The sequence below is a fragment of the Micropterus salmoides genome, unplaced genomic scaffold (genome assembly GCF_014851395.1).
Source record: "Micropterus salmoides isolate LMB-PRFRI ecotype aquatic unplaced genomic scaffold, ASM1485139v1 Ms_hic_scaffold_3, whole genome shotgun sequence".
Classification (NCBI taxonomy): Eukaryota; Metazoa; Chordata; class Actinopteri; order Centrarchiformes; family Centrarchidae; genus Micropterus; species Micropterus salmoides.
The window spans coordinates 35,910,140-35,926,840 of NW_024042261.1; the positions used below are offsets into that span (position 1 = coordinate 35,910,140).

The 16,701-nt window shown below is 38.7% G+C and overlaps 1 protein-coding gene and 1 long non-coding RNA gene across 3 annotated transcripts; both read right to left on the bottom strand.

Annotated features, from left to right (window-relative positions):
* Positions 1-1,476: 1,476 nt before the first annotated feature.
* On the bottom strand, positions 1,477-14,196 carry LOC119883132 (pannexin-1-like). 2 transcript variants are annotated; one of them, XM_038693665.1, is made up of 8 exons: positions 14,041-14,196; positions 11,528-11,750; positions 10,510-10,625; positions 9,048-9,232; positions 7,398-7,676; positions 6,703-6,925; positions 5,826-6,090; positions 1,477-3,354 (listed from the first exon to the last, which is right to left on the bottom strand). In XM_038693665.1, exons 2-8 carry the CDS (start codon positions 11,706-11,708, stop codon positions 3,314-3,316), a joined length of 1,290 nt encoding a protein of 429 aa, XP_038549593.1. In that variant the 5' UTR covers positions 11,709-11,750; positions 14,041-14,196; the 3' UTR covers positions 1,477-3,313. The 2 variants fall into 2 exon arrangements, with proteins under 2 accessions (XP_038549593.1, XP_038549592.1); XM_038693664.1 differs by having other exon boundaries at positions 14,037-14,195.
* Positions 14,197-16,260: 2,064 nt separating this feature from the next.
* On the bottom strand, positions 16,261-16,701 carry LOC119883134. The gene is made up of 2 exons (XR_005440592.1): positions 16,570-16,701; positions 16,261-16,425 (listed from the first exon to the last, which is right to left on the bottom strand). It is a non-coding gene; the product is annotated as an uncharacterized LOC119883134 (long non-coding RNA).

The window sequence follows — 16,701 nt, forward strand, 5'->3', positions numbered from 1 at the left end:
CCGTTCGTCTTTTTCTTTTCTGTCGACATCCAAGTTATTACGTTTGGCGGTAAAAAGCTTTTTATAGCAGCCCAGATGTCCTTCTTCTCCACATTGTCCAGCTCCTCCTCAGGGATCCCAAGGTGTCCCCAGGCTACATGGGTTATGTAAAACCTCTGTGTGTTCTGGGTCTACCAGTGAATGGGCCTGGAAATGCACATACAGGACAAATTGACTTCATCTGTGAGCCTTGGATCATCTTTCCATTCAACAATGTGGCTGTTCAAAGGGTTTTCACAATGCAATTAACCTTAATGTAAACCCTTTGCAATCACCTCTTGAAACCCAGGATCAAGTAATGTTTCACACAAGCAGTTTTGAAATACTGTTACCATTGCATTGAAGTTTGGGTCAGTGACTGTTGCCAAAATTATTTGGTCCTGCAAAGTGAACACCTGGTGTCAAATGTTAACCAGGATTTATATGAACTACATGGAAGTTCAAGCTGGGTTTTGAAATGAGTAAAGCCCTTAAAGTGTTTTTGTCTGGATCCAAGTTGTTTGTATTTTGCCTTCGCTTATTATGTGCCTCTTAACACTACTGTAGAAATGGAGAATGCAAAAGAGATGTCATGACTGAACCGGATTCAAACCGGAAAACCCTAGTCACACACAGACTCTCTTGTAAATTTGAACCAAAATCCACATACATGTGAGATTATTACTCAAATTAACTTTTAAAGATATCTATTCTCCACATCTGGGTTTCTTTGGCCATTCAATTGGTGGATGAGTTTAATAACCTAGTGATCTTTGTGCTTGTCAAAACTGTGACTCTGTGGGACTCAGACCCATCACCATTGAATCACCTCTTTTTTTATTATACATCCTATACACCACGATACATCTATTGCACCACATAGCTATCATATCAATACACTCGTGATCAACAGAGGGTCAAAACTGTGACTTCTGTTTTCCCTCACATTCCCATTATATCTACATTTCTGAGCCTTACTACAAGCAGTGTTTGTTTGCTGATTGCAGATACTGAACGGTGTTTATTGGCATTATATCCACAGCCTGGTCTCTCACCTGAAGTGCCTCCTTCACGCTTCTGTCGATGATCAGTGTGTCTATTCTCATCTCCGGGACTCCATCTAGAGAGCGGCAGGCTGCGCTCCTGGGATATGCTGCAGCAGAACAGTTTCACCTAAACTGTCTTTTCTTCTCATATAGTAAAGATCTGGAATGATAAAACTGTAATTACAGCTTGTTAGTGTTGGCAGGTTATCCTACAGTACCACACACATTAACTGTATCCATGAAAAACAGTAACTATCAAAGAGTTTGGTTTGGTGTGTATTCAAACAGTGCAAATGTCAGACAATCCAGTCAGGAGGTTGGTCATGCTTCTTCTTGTTCCTACATAAAGTCGCACCTTACAGTAAAACTATAAACATTTACCCCACATACAGTAATCAGACCAGACAACATGTTACTCGACAGTAAAGCCATACTGGATTTATTTTAGTGTAGCCAACTTATTGACAGAAATCACATCTCAAACATGAACAACAGCAGCTTCAAACATCAAAACGTCACTTTAGAAATTGAACACTAGAAGGGTTTTCTCATATTGACAAGACAACAACCATCGGTTTATTTCCCAGACTTTGCATTAATAAAGTGCCCCACTGCATAGGAAGGGACCACAATAACATTTAGCCATCACATGAACAATAGGAGAAAGGTTTATAAAACATACACTAATGTAGAGCAAAGAGATCTTACCGTGGGAATTTCATGACCATGTTAAAATATTTGAGAGTGCATATATACAGACAGCAGAAGGGGCTCCAAAAACACAGTAAGTCTGACATAAACTCTAACAACCAGCTGCGAGGTAAGTGAGATGAGTTCATCCCTGAGATTCCTGAGCTAGCACAGACAGTTTATTTCCAGGCCGAGACATTCAAACGTCTATTCACTCATTTTGGAGAACTTATGCATTTATTAAACATTAAGCCATCAACACTGCGTACAAATTTTGTTGAAAAATAGTTAAATGTCACATTAAATGAACGCTTCCTAAATTCGTACCATAGCTTGCTGTAGCTTGATGTGTAAAACAATAATTGAGATATACACCAGAAAACTATCCAGTCCACATAAATAAGACACATCCAGTCATCATTCATGTGATTTTTGTATAATCCAATCAATGACTGCAAAAACGGAAAACACTCCTCTAAAACAGACTAAAACCACACTGTGACATCTTTGACCAATGGGTTCAAGGTTAAGCTGACATGTCATACGACTTTCTATACCATTTAACAGAATAATGAAGAATTAATTCCTCATCGAGTGGTATTCCCCGTCACAACCTCCACATTGTCATGAAATGTGATTGGCAATCTCATAAAAAGCACATTTTTCCCATGATGATTGTATGCAATTTAAACACATAACTACAATTGTCACAATTTCACACTCTAACTTGAATTGGAAATGATCATGTGGTGTCAGTTTTAGGATCCTTTCTAAATCAAAACAAGCGAAAATCTGTTTCCTCCCCTCCAACCCATACCCTAAATATCCTGCTGGTTTAAGCAGCAAGCAACCTCTTTTACTGTAACAACACCTACTGCATACTCACTGTACTGCTTTTACTTTAAATAGTCAGAAAATATATCAGGCAAACAAGCTCACTCAATCTTGGGTTGGTTGTCAAAATAAGCAAATCCTTTAACACACATACCTGATAGCTGTACAAACATGTAAACATGTATCACATATAGTCACTGGGAAGATTTGTTTTTAAGAATTTTCTTCTTTAAATATATAATTTTTTAAAGCCAAGCACACCTTCTATAGGTACAATCAGCATGATGACACTGTATCATTCATAAGGCAGAACATTTGCATCTTTATTTGCATTTTAGTGTAGTGTCTCAAACAGAAACAATTGGATTAGTCCTCAATGCTTTGTTTCCTGAAATCTGTACCAATATGAGTTTTACCCTACTGAACCCTTCCAGTGTCGAGTCTTACGCCATGTCCTCCTCTTTTTATTCTGCACTGCACCAAACAAAACAAAAAAACATTCAGAGGAAAGGACTGAAAATATTTCAGTTTGTAAATCCCACATTTCAGTGATACCCAGGATGATGCTACACGCTCCCATCCCTCCATCAGGACAGGAAGGTCATGGGTTGTGGATGAACCACAAGATAGCGGTGAAGTTCTCTCCCACAAGAAAACCCTTTGTCCAGCTCTCCATCTCCGTGTCAGCAGCCATTCACATCGCTCACTCACGGAGAGTCCCTCCCTTACTGTTGCCTGTTGTTTCTTTGCAGCAAGGGAGTGAGCTCTGAAAATGAATCATTTTGCGCGTTACTTAATTATTATTTGGGGTTTTGTGTACAGGTTTATTAAGTCAAGTTTATTTATGTGTCGAAATCTCAAGTTTATCCCAGAGGGCAGTACAGCATTAGACTCTATCCTTAGGGAAAATACGTACAGTGAGGAAAATATAATCTCAATGTATGATTTTTTAACTATTTCTTTGCATGATACAGCTGCAAATAAGTATTTGAACACCTGTCTATCAGCTAGAATTCTGACTCTCAAAGACCTGTTAGTCTGCCTTCAAAATGTCCACCTCCACTCCATTTATTATCCTAAATTAGATGCACCTGTTTGAGGTTGTTAGCTGCATAAAGACACCTGTCCACCCTATACAATCAGTAAGAATCCAACTACTAACATGGCCAAGACCAAAGAGCTGTCCAAAGACACTAGAGACAAAATTGTCCACCTCCACAAGGCTGGAAAGGGCTACGGGGAAATTGCCAAGCAGCTTGGTGAAAAAAGGTCCACTGTTGGAGCAATCATTAGAAAATGGAAGAAGCTAAACATGACTGTCAGTCCCCCTCGGACCGGGGCTCCATGCAAGATCTCACCTCGTGGGGTCTCAATGATCTTAAGAAAGGTGAGAAATCAGCCCAGAACTACACGGGAGGAGCTGGTCAATGACCTGAAAAGAGCTGGGACCACCGTTTCCAAGGTTACTGTTGGTAATACACTAAGACGTCATGGTTTGAAATCACGCATGGCACGGAAGGATCCCCTGCTTAAACCAGCACATGTCCAGGCCCGTCTTCAGTTTGCCAATGACCATTTGGATGATCCAGAGGAGTCATGGGAGAAAGTCATGTGGTCAGATGAGACCAAAATAGAACTTTTTGGTCATAATTCCACTAACCGTGTTTGGAGGAAGAAGAATGATGAGTACCATCCCAAGAACAGCATCCCTACTGTGAAGCATGGGGGTGGTAGCATCATGCTTTGGGGGTGTTTTTGTATTAAGGAGAGGATGACCGGGGCCATGTATTGTGAGATTCTGGGGAACAACCTCCTTCCCTCAGTTAGAGCACTGAAGATGGGTCGAAGATGGGTCGAGGCTGGGTCTTCCAACATGACAATGACCCGAAGCACACAGCCAGGATAACCAAGGAGTGGCTCTGTAAGAAGCATATCAAGGTTCTGGCGTGGCCTAGCCAGTCTCCAGACCTAAACCCAATAGAGAATCTTTGGAGGGAGCTCAAACTCCGTGTTTCTCAGCGACAGCCCAGAAACCTGACTGATCTAGAGAAGATCTGTGTGGAGGAGTGGGCCAAAATCCCTCCTGCAGTGTGTGCAAACCTGGTGAAAAACTACAGGAAACGTTTGACCTCTAATTGCAAACAAAGGCTACTGTACCAAATATTAACATTGATTTTCTCAGGTGTTCAAATACTTATTTGCAGCTGTATCATAAAAATCATACATTGTGATTTCTGGATTTTTTGTCTCTCACAGTGGACATGCACCTACGATGACAATTTCAGACCCCTCCATGATTTCAAAGTGGGAGAACTTGCAAAATAGCAGGGTGTTCAAATACTTATTTTCCTCACTGTATGTAGCTGGAGCTAATAGTAAGCTTAGCTTAGTTTAGGATAAAGAATGGAAACCCTGTAACTGTCCAATGGGGACAAAATCTGCCTACCAGCACATTTAAAATTCACCAATAAACACATTGTACCGTTTAAACACTGAATGGTTGTTTTCACATGAGAGTGATCAGTCTTTTCATAAGAAAACAACTAAGCTTATTCCTCTAAATATCAAACTAATGCTTTAAGCATAGACATAAAGCATAAAAAGAAACGTTACCTAATCTCGTGTCCGTTTCATAAACTAAACAAAAACAACTAAATATTTCCATCCTGAAAGTAAAACTGAAAGTTAAACAGCATTTTCCTATAATGTGCTGTCAAACGTTCCTGTTTGTACTCTGAGAAATGGCAACAGGTTTGGGTAGAGGTAAATGTCATGATTGCACTTTATTGGCCTAAACCCTTTCTTCCACCTCCAACTCTCTTTTCAGTCATTTCTCATCCTTTCCTTCAACATTTCCTTAATATCACAAGGTAAAATTACACAAAATTAGTATTTGTCTCTATCCACAGACCAACTCATAGTTTTTTAATGTAAAAAACTGAAGATGGTTATAACTTCAAAAATAATTTTGACTATCAGTCTACACCAAGACTGATTAAAAGGTGCTATTATGGCTGGTTTATATTTTTTATAGATAATAGTTTGAATTGCATGATAATAAAGTAAACCAAACTGGTGTTCTAACAAAGTTGTGGGATAACACAACATAATATAAAGACAGAACTATACTAAACAATAACAAATCATTTCTCAATTTAAAATGTGATTTTTAATCTTTCATAGAATACTATAAATGAAAACAAATAAAATTCTGTCTTGTCCTGCCTCTGTACTCACCTTTCATCTCAGTTACCATCTTGCTGTCGTTAGTTGTGGCTGAGTCCGGACAGCTGCAGCTGTTCTTAGCTGCTTCAGCGTTGGCTTCTGTGAGGCTACTGGCAGAGTCTTCTGCATTCGTTACTTGATCCTGTTTCCCTGCAGCACCGGTAGGTGTTTTCCCATCCACACTGTCCATCTTCACCGGACAGAGAGTCTGCAGCAGACTAAAGATGTCAACGTTTTCTCCAGAGCGGTCACCTCGTCTCTTCAACATCTCCAACACCTACAGTCAGAGAACATACAACAACATTGGACAAAGAAAAGAAACAAATATATATATATTAATGTTTTAATTCCTATAATGTGTAATTGCATCCTACACTACTATTTACACTTATTAATGTGCTTTGATATCTATTTTTTGAGAGATATAGTAGGTAGCGCATCAGTAAACTTATATTTTGATCAAAACTGATGACATAATGGCAGGATTGAAGAAAACCTCCCAAAAAATAACAAGAATTTTTCTTTTACCCGTTTAGAGATGCATCCAAAAACAGTCCCTTGTTCCATCATTTACTACACCCTATATAATAGACACTCACACTAGTTTATTCAATAGTAAGAAGTAAACTGAGATTTTGGACATTTATAAATCATTGTATTGTGTCAGAGACACACGCATCTATAAAATGCTCATTGCGTTGTGGAAATGTTAGCAGACAGTGGACCTTTTTTTGTTCCAGTGTGAGCATTTTTGATGGCACATTATCGAGCATACATTTCACAATCAAGAGTTTGGAAACTGAACTCAAATGATGGACAGTAGTGCACAACACGGTTACATAGGGGGTGATCTTGGACACTGGCACACAAACAGAATATGTCGAAATACCTTGATGTATTTGTAGGACTTCAGTTCGCTGATGTTCTCCTCCAGGAAGAGCAGATACATAGGGAGATCGTTCCATTGGCCAGTGGCTGTGGGCAGGACGCCAAGGGTGGGCAGCAATTCGCAGGTCTTCAAGAAGCGGGCGTATCCATGGCAGTAAAGGGGACGGAGACTAGCGTAGATTACCACGGGAATCAGTGCAACGAACAGGGCCAAGTTGACAAAGCTGGAAACAGAGTAAAACGTTCACTGAGTGAGTTTTGATTGAGGGCATTTAATATTACAATCTGACCAAGTTATAGAACAACATGAGTAACACAATGACAAATGATCTACATACAATATAATCATCAAAACAAAATCACAACATTTTAAGTGAATAACAAACATGAAATTTCTCTTGAGAATGGTGGTAAGTCACATTACAAGAGAGACACCTTATGATATTAATGCCATCCAGAACTATTATTTAAATTCACACATTCAGCAGATTTCATTACAGAGCTATTGTTTTGGAGTACATTATATTATACAGGTGTTTATGTTATTGTGTCCACCCTCGTTGTTGTTGTTGTTGTTGTTGCAACGTGGGACTTTCGGCCTGACCCTCCCAACAAATATCTGATGTATTTCAGGTGAACCACAAATTAAATGAACCTCAGCATGATAACCAAACTTCGTACTGCACAGACAAATACCTCAGCAAAGAGAAGACTCCCACGGCAATGAGCTTACACTGCACCTTGTTCGGGATGCCAGTGTCATTTGCAAGCAGCCCGACACGCAGCTCACAACCAAACTCGTCTGTGACAGAGGCCAGGCGGAGGTAGTAGCCGAGGTAGAGGCAGGCACACAGCAGGGTGACAAATGTCAAGCCGCGACACAGCAGGTAGTAACACAGCAGCCCCCGTGAGCACCGCTTGGACATCAGAAACTTCTCCACCAGCGGGTAACTGAAACAGCCCTCGGTAAGATCGCTGGCAGAAGAGAATACAGGAGCAGGGAGAGAAAGACCAGTGAACAATGATGAAGTGATTTCATTGATTTGCTTAATAACTATGATCAAGATTAAAGAGATCACCTGTTATTTAATAGGAAATCCTCATTTGCAACAAAATGCTACATGTAGTGTCTCTAAAATGAGGCAAAAGTTAATATTTCAAGATTTTCATCCTCCAAAAGTTGCAAATTATTAACAAATTGATCACCTTGGCTTGAACTGTATTCCCTCTTAGAGTGTAATTTAGAATGCTTAAAATGTAATAATATTTTGCATGTGACATGTAATACTACACTATTTGTTTATATATAAAATGGTGTAGTAGTACCATACATAAAAAAAGGAAAATGCATACATTTAAACTGTGGGTCAGTAAACATATACAAGCGCATATGCAAAATTTCAGTCTTTATTTATTCCAGGAACAAAATCAATGATTAAATGACTATGAAATGAAATCTGTGCAGTAGATGGCTTCAGCCGGCTGCAATTTATTCCTTCAGGGCAATTGCGCGCATCAAAAAAGTAAAACGTGCTTCTTTTTGCCAGTGACAGGCTCAGACTGTTATGGTTAGAAGTCTTGCACAAGGACAATTGTCACTCTGAAATCTTTTGAGAGGCGAGTCGTTGCAGGATCACCACGGTGGAAACGTGAGACAGAGTTGGAGAGAGGAGTTTGTTGTGTTGGAATAACATTAAATAAAGTATTCCTAGCAGTTCCTCTACGTATAAAACAAACACTTGTTAAAAAAAAAAAATAGGTGTCACCAGCCTGTCAGCGGCACAATTAAGCACTTTTTGTGGTTATTATTGTGATGGGTGCAATTGCCGCTAAGGAATACAACGCAGCCACTGCAGCTGTTGGCTGAAGCCATCTACTGCACGGATTCCAAAAGGTTTAAAGGTTTAAAAATAACTCTGAACAAACAACAGTGGGGTTTGAACATTTGCTTAAAGTAAAAAAAGTTGGCTGCTAAACTCTAAAACAATCCCATGCTATCAACCTTGCCTCTTTTGGAACAGTTCACCACACCACAAGGTCAAATACTGTCCCAGTGCTTGTGTCACAAGACTTAAATCAATTAAATTATTCACGATGTCTCGCTCATTAAATACACAGGACTTATGAATGCACCTCTGTCAACAAACTGGGTTGGTTCCAGAATTGATTTAGAGATCATTTCTATTGATAAGTTCATTATGATCCCCCTATTGTCATATGGTATTTCACATGCTACCCTAACTCCAACCAGTTTTCTTCTGTGATGCTAAACCTTAATTCAACCTTAGCCTAACCCCAACCAATTCTCTCTGCAAGTCTGAGTTGATTTCAGGTGTTCTGCTGTACCTGTCTGAGGTAGTTTTTGAGGTGGACATGCGTTTGGCCAGAGTGACAGCATGGTTATAACACCGGTCCAACTCTTCCATGATGAAGCTGAGGTCCGACTGCAGGAGGGGCGCCACAGAAAATCTCCAGAACAGCGCTGGGGTGTACATCAGCACCGCCACCAGCAACAGAATGTAGGGAAAGAACTGGAGACAGGATAGGGGTCAACAAAAATGCTAATTGACAAATCATATTATTGACAATAACCTTCCTAAATTCCTCAAAGTTTAGAGACAGGGACAAGCCATTTAAGTTATAGTACCACCTCCCAACCACCACACGGCGGACCCTCAAAGCGTTGTCTCCAATTCCATTCGATTATTATCTTTTATATCTCATTTTAATATACTGAATCACAAAATTTAAAATAGAGGAGGGAAGTGGAGATAAACCAAGTACCTCAGCAATAACTGTAAAATAGTATTATTATCAGAAAACTAGACAGAAAAAACTTCTATCCACTCCAATGGATGTTATGCGCCAAAGGGTCTTATTTTGTATGTTTTATTTGAAATGATAATATAATTTGAACTTGAATAACTTTATGTGTATTTATACCACTTGCTTTATTAAGTAAATGTTTAAAAACATATAGTTTTTAGGACCTATATTGAGTTCCACTCAATCACTTCTGATGTCAAAATTAAATATATTGGGGGAAAAGGTTTATAGGCATAGTTTTCGACTTCAAACAACAACAGACATAAACTAACTAAACAGTGTCAGATGTGGGCGTGTCCATTCTTATCCATGACCCAAATTGAACTTAAAGTATAAAGGGAAAAATTTGTTTGATTATGTTTTAGAGATTAATGGAGGAACAAATCAGCTGTTTTTCATAAAGTTTCCGTAACTGTAATGATTGCAGTACTGCAGAAAAAACATCTTTTAACAGTGATACAGTTATGTTAAAGGATGCAATTCACAAGTAGCATAAATGACTGTTTCAACACAAAACAAAAGCTGCCTCTGCACTACTGACGTTTAATCTTCTACTTTAATACACCATACCAAGAAAACATACAGGGGAGACTCACATTTTAATCATTTAACACATTAATGATGTGACTCACTGCTGTGTAAAGAAATCATGTTACTTAATGTTTAAATTTTAAACAGCAGCATCCTGTTAAACACTAACTTTTTGGAATTTTCTAAGAAAATTACTGTCTGACATTTATTATTTCCCCACTGCATGGCACATTTTTCTTTATTGCATAGCATCATCATGCTTATTAAAATACAGTCTGTTCCAGCAGTAAGACTGTCTAAACATGTCTTATTGTTCTGGTAGAAGGTGAGTTACAAGGCATGTTCCCATATGGTATGTGTGTGGACATGTTTTAATCAAACTTATGTCAATCAATTGAATAGGTTCAGTAAATGCTACCCTGTTTGTTTGTGTGTGTGTGTGTGTGTGTACCTTGTGCAGCCACAAAGGTAGATTGTGTGTATGTACGTCTGCCCAGCAGAATGAATCCACGTATGCAGCCTGCCTCCAGGAGAAGGTTGTGGGAGCAAAACAGCTGATCTGAGCACCTGAGAGAAACATAAAGAAATAAAGTGCACGAGTAAGTGAGAAGTTGTAATGGAGCACAGCTGATTTATGTATAGACAGTGGAAAAACAAAATCAGGATGTTCATTGGTTTAACACTGATCCATGATTACAGGATTATAATCAGTTTGAACCTTTTAAGTTTATGTAAAAGGTTCAAAGCTTATGTAACGAAGGATTTAGTTTTTTTCTTTTGAATATCTTCAGTCTGCAAAATATTTGTTGACTGTGTGCTTCTCTATGGCCTTAAAATCTGCACATCTCTCTCTGATTCTCCATCCGATTGTTGTGAATTGATGTGATCTGGGCACGACATTTCAGGTCTGTGGTTTAATATATAGTAGACGCATTTGTCTTCATGCGTGGCATGCTGGTTTGAAATTGTGTCCAACTTTCGCCGGTGCTGCAAAACATCACCATGTCACATTAATACCTCGCGGGAGCAAGGTGGCTGCAGGCACCGAGTCCGGCGGCTGCAGTTGCTTTTCTCCGGCGTACAAAGCTGGAACCACACTACTTCCTGGTCTTGCGGCATTTTTCAAGATCAGTCATTGATTACAGCTAATAATACGCTCACGCAGGTAGAATGTGTCCAACATGACGGCGCTGTTTTTACACCCCGCCACTGCAGGCACCTGCAGCTCACATTAGCCTATCAAAGAAAGTCAGCCTCCGTCATCTCGAACGCACCTAGTGTGTGCAGGTATCCTGACTAACATGATCAGGCTTCACTTAGCCTTTGCTTGAACCTGAATCTACAGTTTTTCAGTCCTGCAAAGTTCCTTCCTAGAATAACCCTTTAGTCTAGACATGAACTAGTCCAGTTCTGGTCTTGGACGAGACTTGTCATCTTGACTCTAGTTTTGGCTCTGCATCCCAACTCACCAACTGAAACTTCTTGAGCGAAAGCCAGAGAGATCAGCAGGAGGGGCAAGCCCACTGCCACACAGGTCACAATCTTGTCCACAGCCAGTTCAGTTCGGATGTTCTTGTATCGGGCCTGGTTCTGCTCCTTCAGCAGAAAATCACTGAACACGTACTCTGTAGCTACGCTGGCGATGGCCATCTCACCTGTCTTCTGTTACCAGCAGCACATATAAAATAACACCTGCGGACAAAAAAATCCAGAAACATGTTTCAGATATTAAGATGAATTCTCTGTGTAAACTGACATGTCCCTCAACACTGTGAAAAATGAAAGTCATTTTGCCTTTTTGTCAGGCAAATTTCAGTTGCAGAATGCAAAGCAAGGTGTCAGGTAAACAGTCTGTCCCAAAGACAATCCCAGAGAAAGTTTAACAGTCTGGTGGCCGGTGCTTGCTGTGCTTCGTAATGCAACTCTAACACATGAATAAGGCATTACTTTGCTGGTATGACATTTACAAACTTTGTGAAAATGATCATCTTAATAACCTTAAAGGAATTTCAGTATTTTTAAACCTGGGTCCTGTTTTCAAATATTTTGAATGAATAGTAGGTGCAAAAAGTTTTGGAATCTGTGCAGTAGAGCTGCAACGATTAGTTTATTAATCGAATAGCTGACGATTAAATTAATCAATTCATCTGTTTGAGTCACTTTTTAAGAAAAAAAGTTGAAATTCTCTCATTCCACCCTCTTTAATGTGAATATTTTTTGTGTTCTTTACTTCTCTATGACATTTAACAGAATATCTTTAGGTTGTGGATGAAACAAGACATTTCAGGACGTCCTCTTGAACAGTGGGAAACACTGATTTTACACCATTTTCTGACATATTATAGACCAAACAACTAATCGAGAAAATATTCGGCAGATTGGTCGACTATAAAAATAATCACTAGTTGCAGCCTTAACGTGCAGTACATGACTTCAGCCAGCAGCCTCAAACCAGCTGCAATGTATTCCTTCAGGACTACTTCATTTTGCCGCCAACAGGCTTGGACAGTTATACCAGGTGTCTGACAACATCAGTGAAACGACCCCTACGAGTGACTCCCTGTGACACCGTTTGTTTTAGATACAGAAGTCTCCTTCAGGGACAGTTCTCGCTCTGAAATCTCATGAGACGAGTTTGTTGTGTACATAGAGGAGATGCTAGAAATACTTTATTTCCTAACATTTCTCCAACACAACAAACTCCTCTCACCAACTCACATTTCCAGCATCGTCTTCCTGCAACAACTTGCCTCTCATGAGATTTCAGAGCGAGAATTGTCCTCATGCGAGACTTCTTTTTTTGGCTAAAAACAAAGGGTGTTACTGGGAGTCCTTCGTAGGGATCCTTTCCATGATGTTGTCAGACACCTGGTGTCAGTATGAACCTGTCTGTGGCAAAAAGAAACACTTTTTGTGGATGTAATTTAGAAGGGTATAATTACCTCAAAGGAATAAGTTGTAGGCACTGCAGCCGGTTTGAATTCATCTACTACAAAGACCTTTTGTACCTACTAGTCATTCTAACTCCAAAATATGTGAAAATAAGCCCCATGTTTTAAAATACTACAATTTTCCTTTAAAGTAAAGTGACATTTACATACAAATACATTTTAATCTTGTTATTATGGCGTTAAATCAAGATTAAATATTAATTTTATAATAGGCAGGTCTTTTCCTTACTCGTTCTGTCTCTCCTACTTTTGTTCACCAATGACCTAATTCACCAGGTCACACGCATACTGTCAAAACAAGTTTGAGGAAAACAGGATACTTGTGATATTTGACAATGACATTTTCATTTGAGTAATACCTTCCTTATTTTCTTTTGTCCAATTTATAGTCACTACTGGATGCTTCAAGCCAAAAATGCTAAAATACTGGTGGTACAGAAAAACTTGACATGTGGAGCAACTTCTCAACCGGACATTTATGCTTTGATAAACGTTTATGATGCATATTTTTTGTAAATCCGGTTGAGTTTGTTAAATAACCTCAACTGATTCATAGCATTTTACAAGCTGCAAAGCCAACAGTGTTTAAATCTTGCCTAATGAAACCTCAGCTGAAATCATAAATAACTTTAATTAATTTGCATAACCCGGTCTAAATTATTATAAACCGTCACTAATTGTTTTGGTGATGATTCATAATTTACCCGCCATTTCAGTCATGACCACTGATTTATTAACCAAGGTTGAAAACAACTTGTGACTCTCTTCCCACAACAACAACAACAAGAAAAACAACAGGTTCCTTTGTTTATCTGGAGCTGGATTTTTGCAGTATAACTAACGTTACTTTCAGTTTTTATTCATTCTATTTTTTCAGCAAAAAAACACTTGATTTGCAGGCTAGGTTAACTTTCAGTACGTTATTTAGCTAGCTATGAAGTGTGACTGCTCAGAAAACGTGTTTAGGGAAAGAAGAAACACGTTAGAAGTTGTTGTAAAACGAAACTATGAACTTGAACTTACTTACCGACCTGACTGTTAAAGTGTCATGGCTGTAAGTGCACAGCTTCGGCTGCAGCAAAAATAACACTTGGGTGTTTTCCAGGACTGGAGCTAAATGATGTGGCAGACTAAAGTTACACATTCAACAAATGAAACACTTTCGAGTCTTCTTCTTCCTGTAAGAAAGAAAACTCCTTCCGCCTTCTTTAAAAACAGATGCATTCAAGTGCAAATCGGAATCTCTCATATCCCAGCTGTAATGCTGCCTTCAAATGAGCGTGTGAGTTTGTACTTTGGAAAGTCGAGTACATACGCAGGGTTGTGTTTATTATCATGAGAAGGTTATTACTTTGTTAAACTCATTTCTCATTACCATGCATGACGTTAAAATGCAGTAAATCAGAAAACCATTATTTCGGGAAAAAATAAATGTAAATAAAGCTTGGACAAGATGCCCCTCAACACCTTAGTTTACTTGCATAGTTTTCTAGATGCCTATGGGATTACAAAAATAATTTAAAAAAATATTTTGCAAATCTTACAGAGGTCATATGATTTAACAGCCTTTTGGTTTGTACACTTAGATAAAAAAATATATTGCTTAATGTTAGCAGCCAGCTCCAGAAACTTGGCTTTAGTTTCAGGAATTTTGACATATGCAAATAAAATTTTGTTAAAGTAATAATAAAAGTAAATTTAAACCTCTGGTGTGATTTAAAGTCTAAAATACAACCACACGAAATCAAGCTATGCAGTTAAGATTGCCACAATATTAAAATGAAAAGAAATGTCCCCTAAAACTATTCTTGTTTCAAAATATAACAAAGAGCTCAAATGCCAAGAAATGCAACCAAAATTTGTCTCTTTGTGATGATGTTGCCTCTGATTTGGTTTATTGAGTTTTCCTTCTTTTAGGAAGTGTTCCTGTCTGAAATATCAGTGTTTTCAGTGCTGAGAACAAACCAAGCAAACCAAATGACACGCCAAAGCTGATTTCTTTACCTTTCAGGTCTTTGTAACAATACTAGTTTAGGGTTGCAGTTATTGTTGGATGGTTTACAATTTTCTTTTTGTATTTAGTACTATCCTCCCTCCAAATCCCGTCCGCCCCAGAACAACTTTAAGGATGCCCAAGGATCTCAAATAATCACAGTTGGGTCACCAAAGCTGCAGTAAATAGCCACTGGTGTGTGCTGACTGGGACCAGCATTCAAAAGAAGTGGTTCCCATCATGTGGTTCAGGACACTTCCACAATGTCAGAAGATACATTTGTGGTTTTGAGAGATGATTTACAGAATAGAGATAGAAACGAAATTAAATTCTCAAATCTCTTTTTTCTTGGTAAATACTTAATTGATCACAACAAGTTGATATTGCTTAATTATAAGGGATTATTAGGCTAAAACGTTGCAGGTAACAGTCCCACAAAGAACTCTACACCTGTTTATGCCAACACCCTAATGCTATTCAGAGTAGCCCACTTTAGTATTGTTTGTGTTACCGCACATATAGTATTTCTCAAAAAATATACTTATGAAAATGTTTTCCAGAGAATTATCTCAGTACTAGTTTTAAGATCTCCGTACCTTGATGGTAACTTTGAAAATTATTATTTAAAGAAGACATGTCAGGGCTTTAAGAGGGAGATATATATAAAGAGAGAAGACAGATTGTTTTCCAAATTGTGGTGCTTACTGCTAGTTCATCGCATGTGTCCCAAAATCTTTTACTCTTGTAACTGGACAGGATGGTGGTGAGCAGTAACCTTAAATAGCTTTAAAAGCCCAATTTGTGTCCAAGAGTCTGTATTTTTCTACAGTGGAGGCTTTGTCTCTCTGTGGCAAATGTGTTCATTACAGGCAGCATGAAGTTAACATTTGGGCAAGTCAGCACAAGTAGCTAAGCCTGGAAAGGGGCTTTGGTTGGTGGAGTTTAGACATGAGTTTCAACCAGAAAGCAGGACAATGTTTTGATTCAATCGTCATGATTAATGTGAAAAATTACGATATCTTCCTTTAATTGTGAGATATTTCCAACAGTCCGTAAATGCATCCTCTAGGGCAGCGTGTTTATCTACGCAGGATGTATCGGTGAGATCCACAAGAGACTGATTTAAACTTCATGTGTTGAAAAACTAAGCTGCACATTTAAGAACAAATTATGAGAAATGAAACATCAGTTTGGTCTCCATCATTCACACCTACGTTGTGTTTTTATTTATGTTTCTAATTTTTGAGGAAGACTGATGAAGGGTAATTATACGATACTTTATTTATGCTGGAAACATATAAGAAATTGAAAAGCCATAACCATTTTGAACAGTTTTCGGATGTTGGTCTATCGCGTTGAATTCTGGGCATTTCTCGCTCTGCCCTCCCTGGTCCTCCCAACTTCTCGCAGCTGCGTCAAGTTGCTGTAAAATACGCAGAATGATACCGGAAGAGGGAGGATTGTGTGTTTAAAATAAAAGCATAAAATATGTACATTAGAGAAACAAATAAAGAAAAACATAACCATCAAACTGTGTAAAGTAATAAAATTGGAATGTAATAGCTACCGGAACTAATAGAGGTCATCCACATCCTTCGCTTTTGGTTCTTTCTTTGACGAACCCAGAACGTACGCCCCCAATCGGTTTTATTTTGAAACTCTTGCCCAGAAGCTGTATGCTCTCGTTTTGACTAGCTTG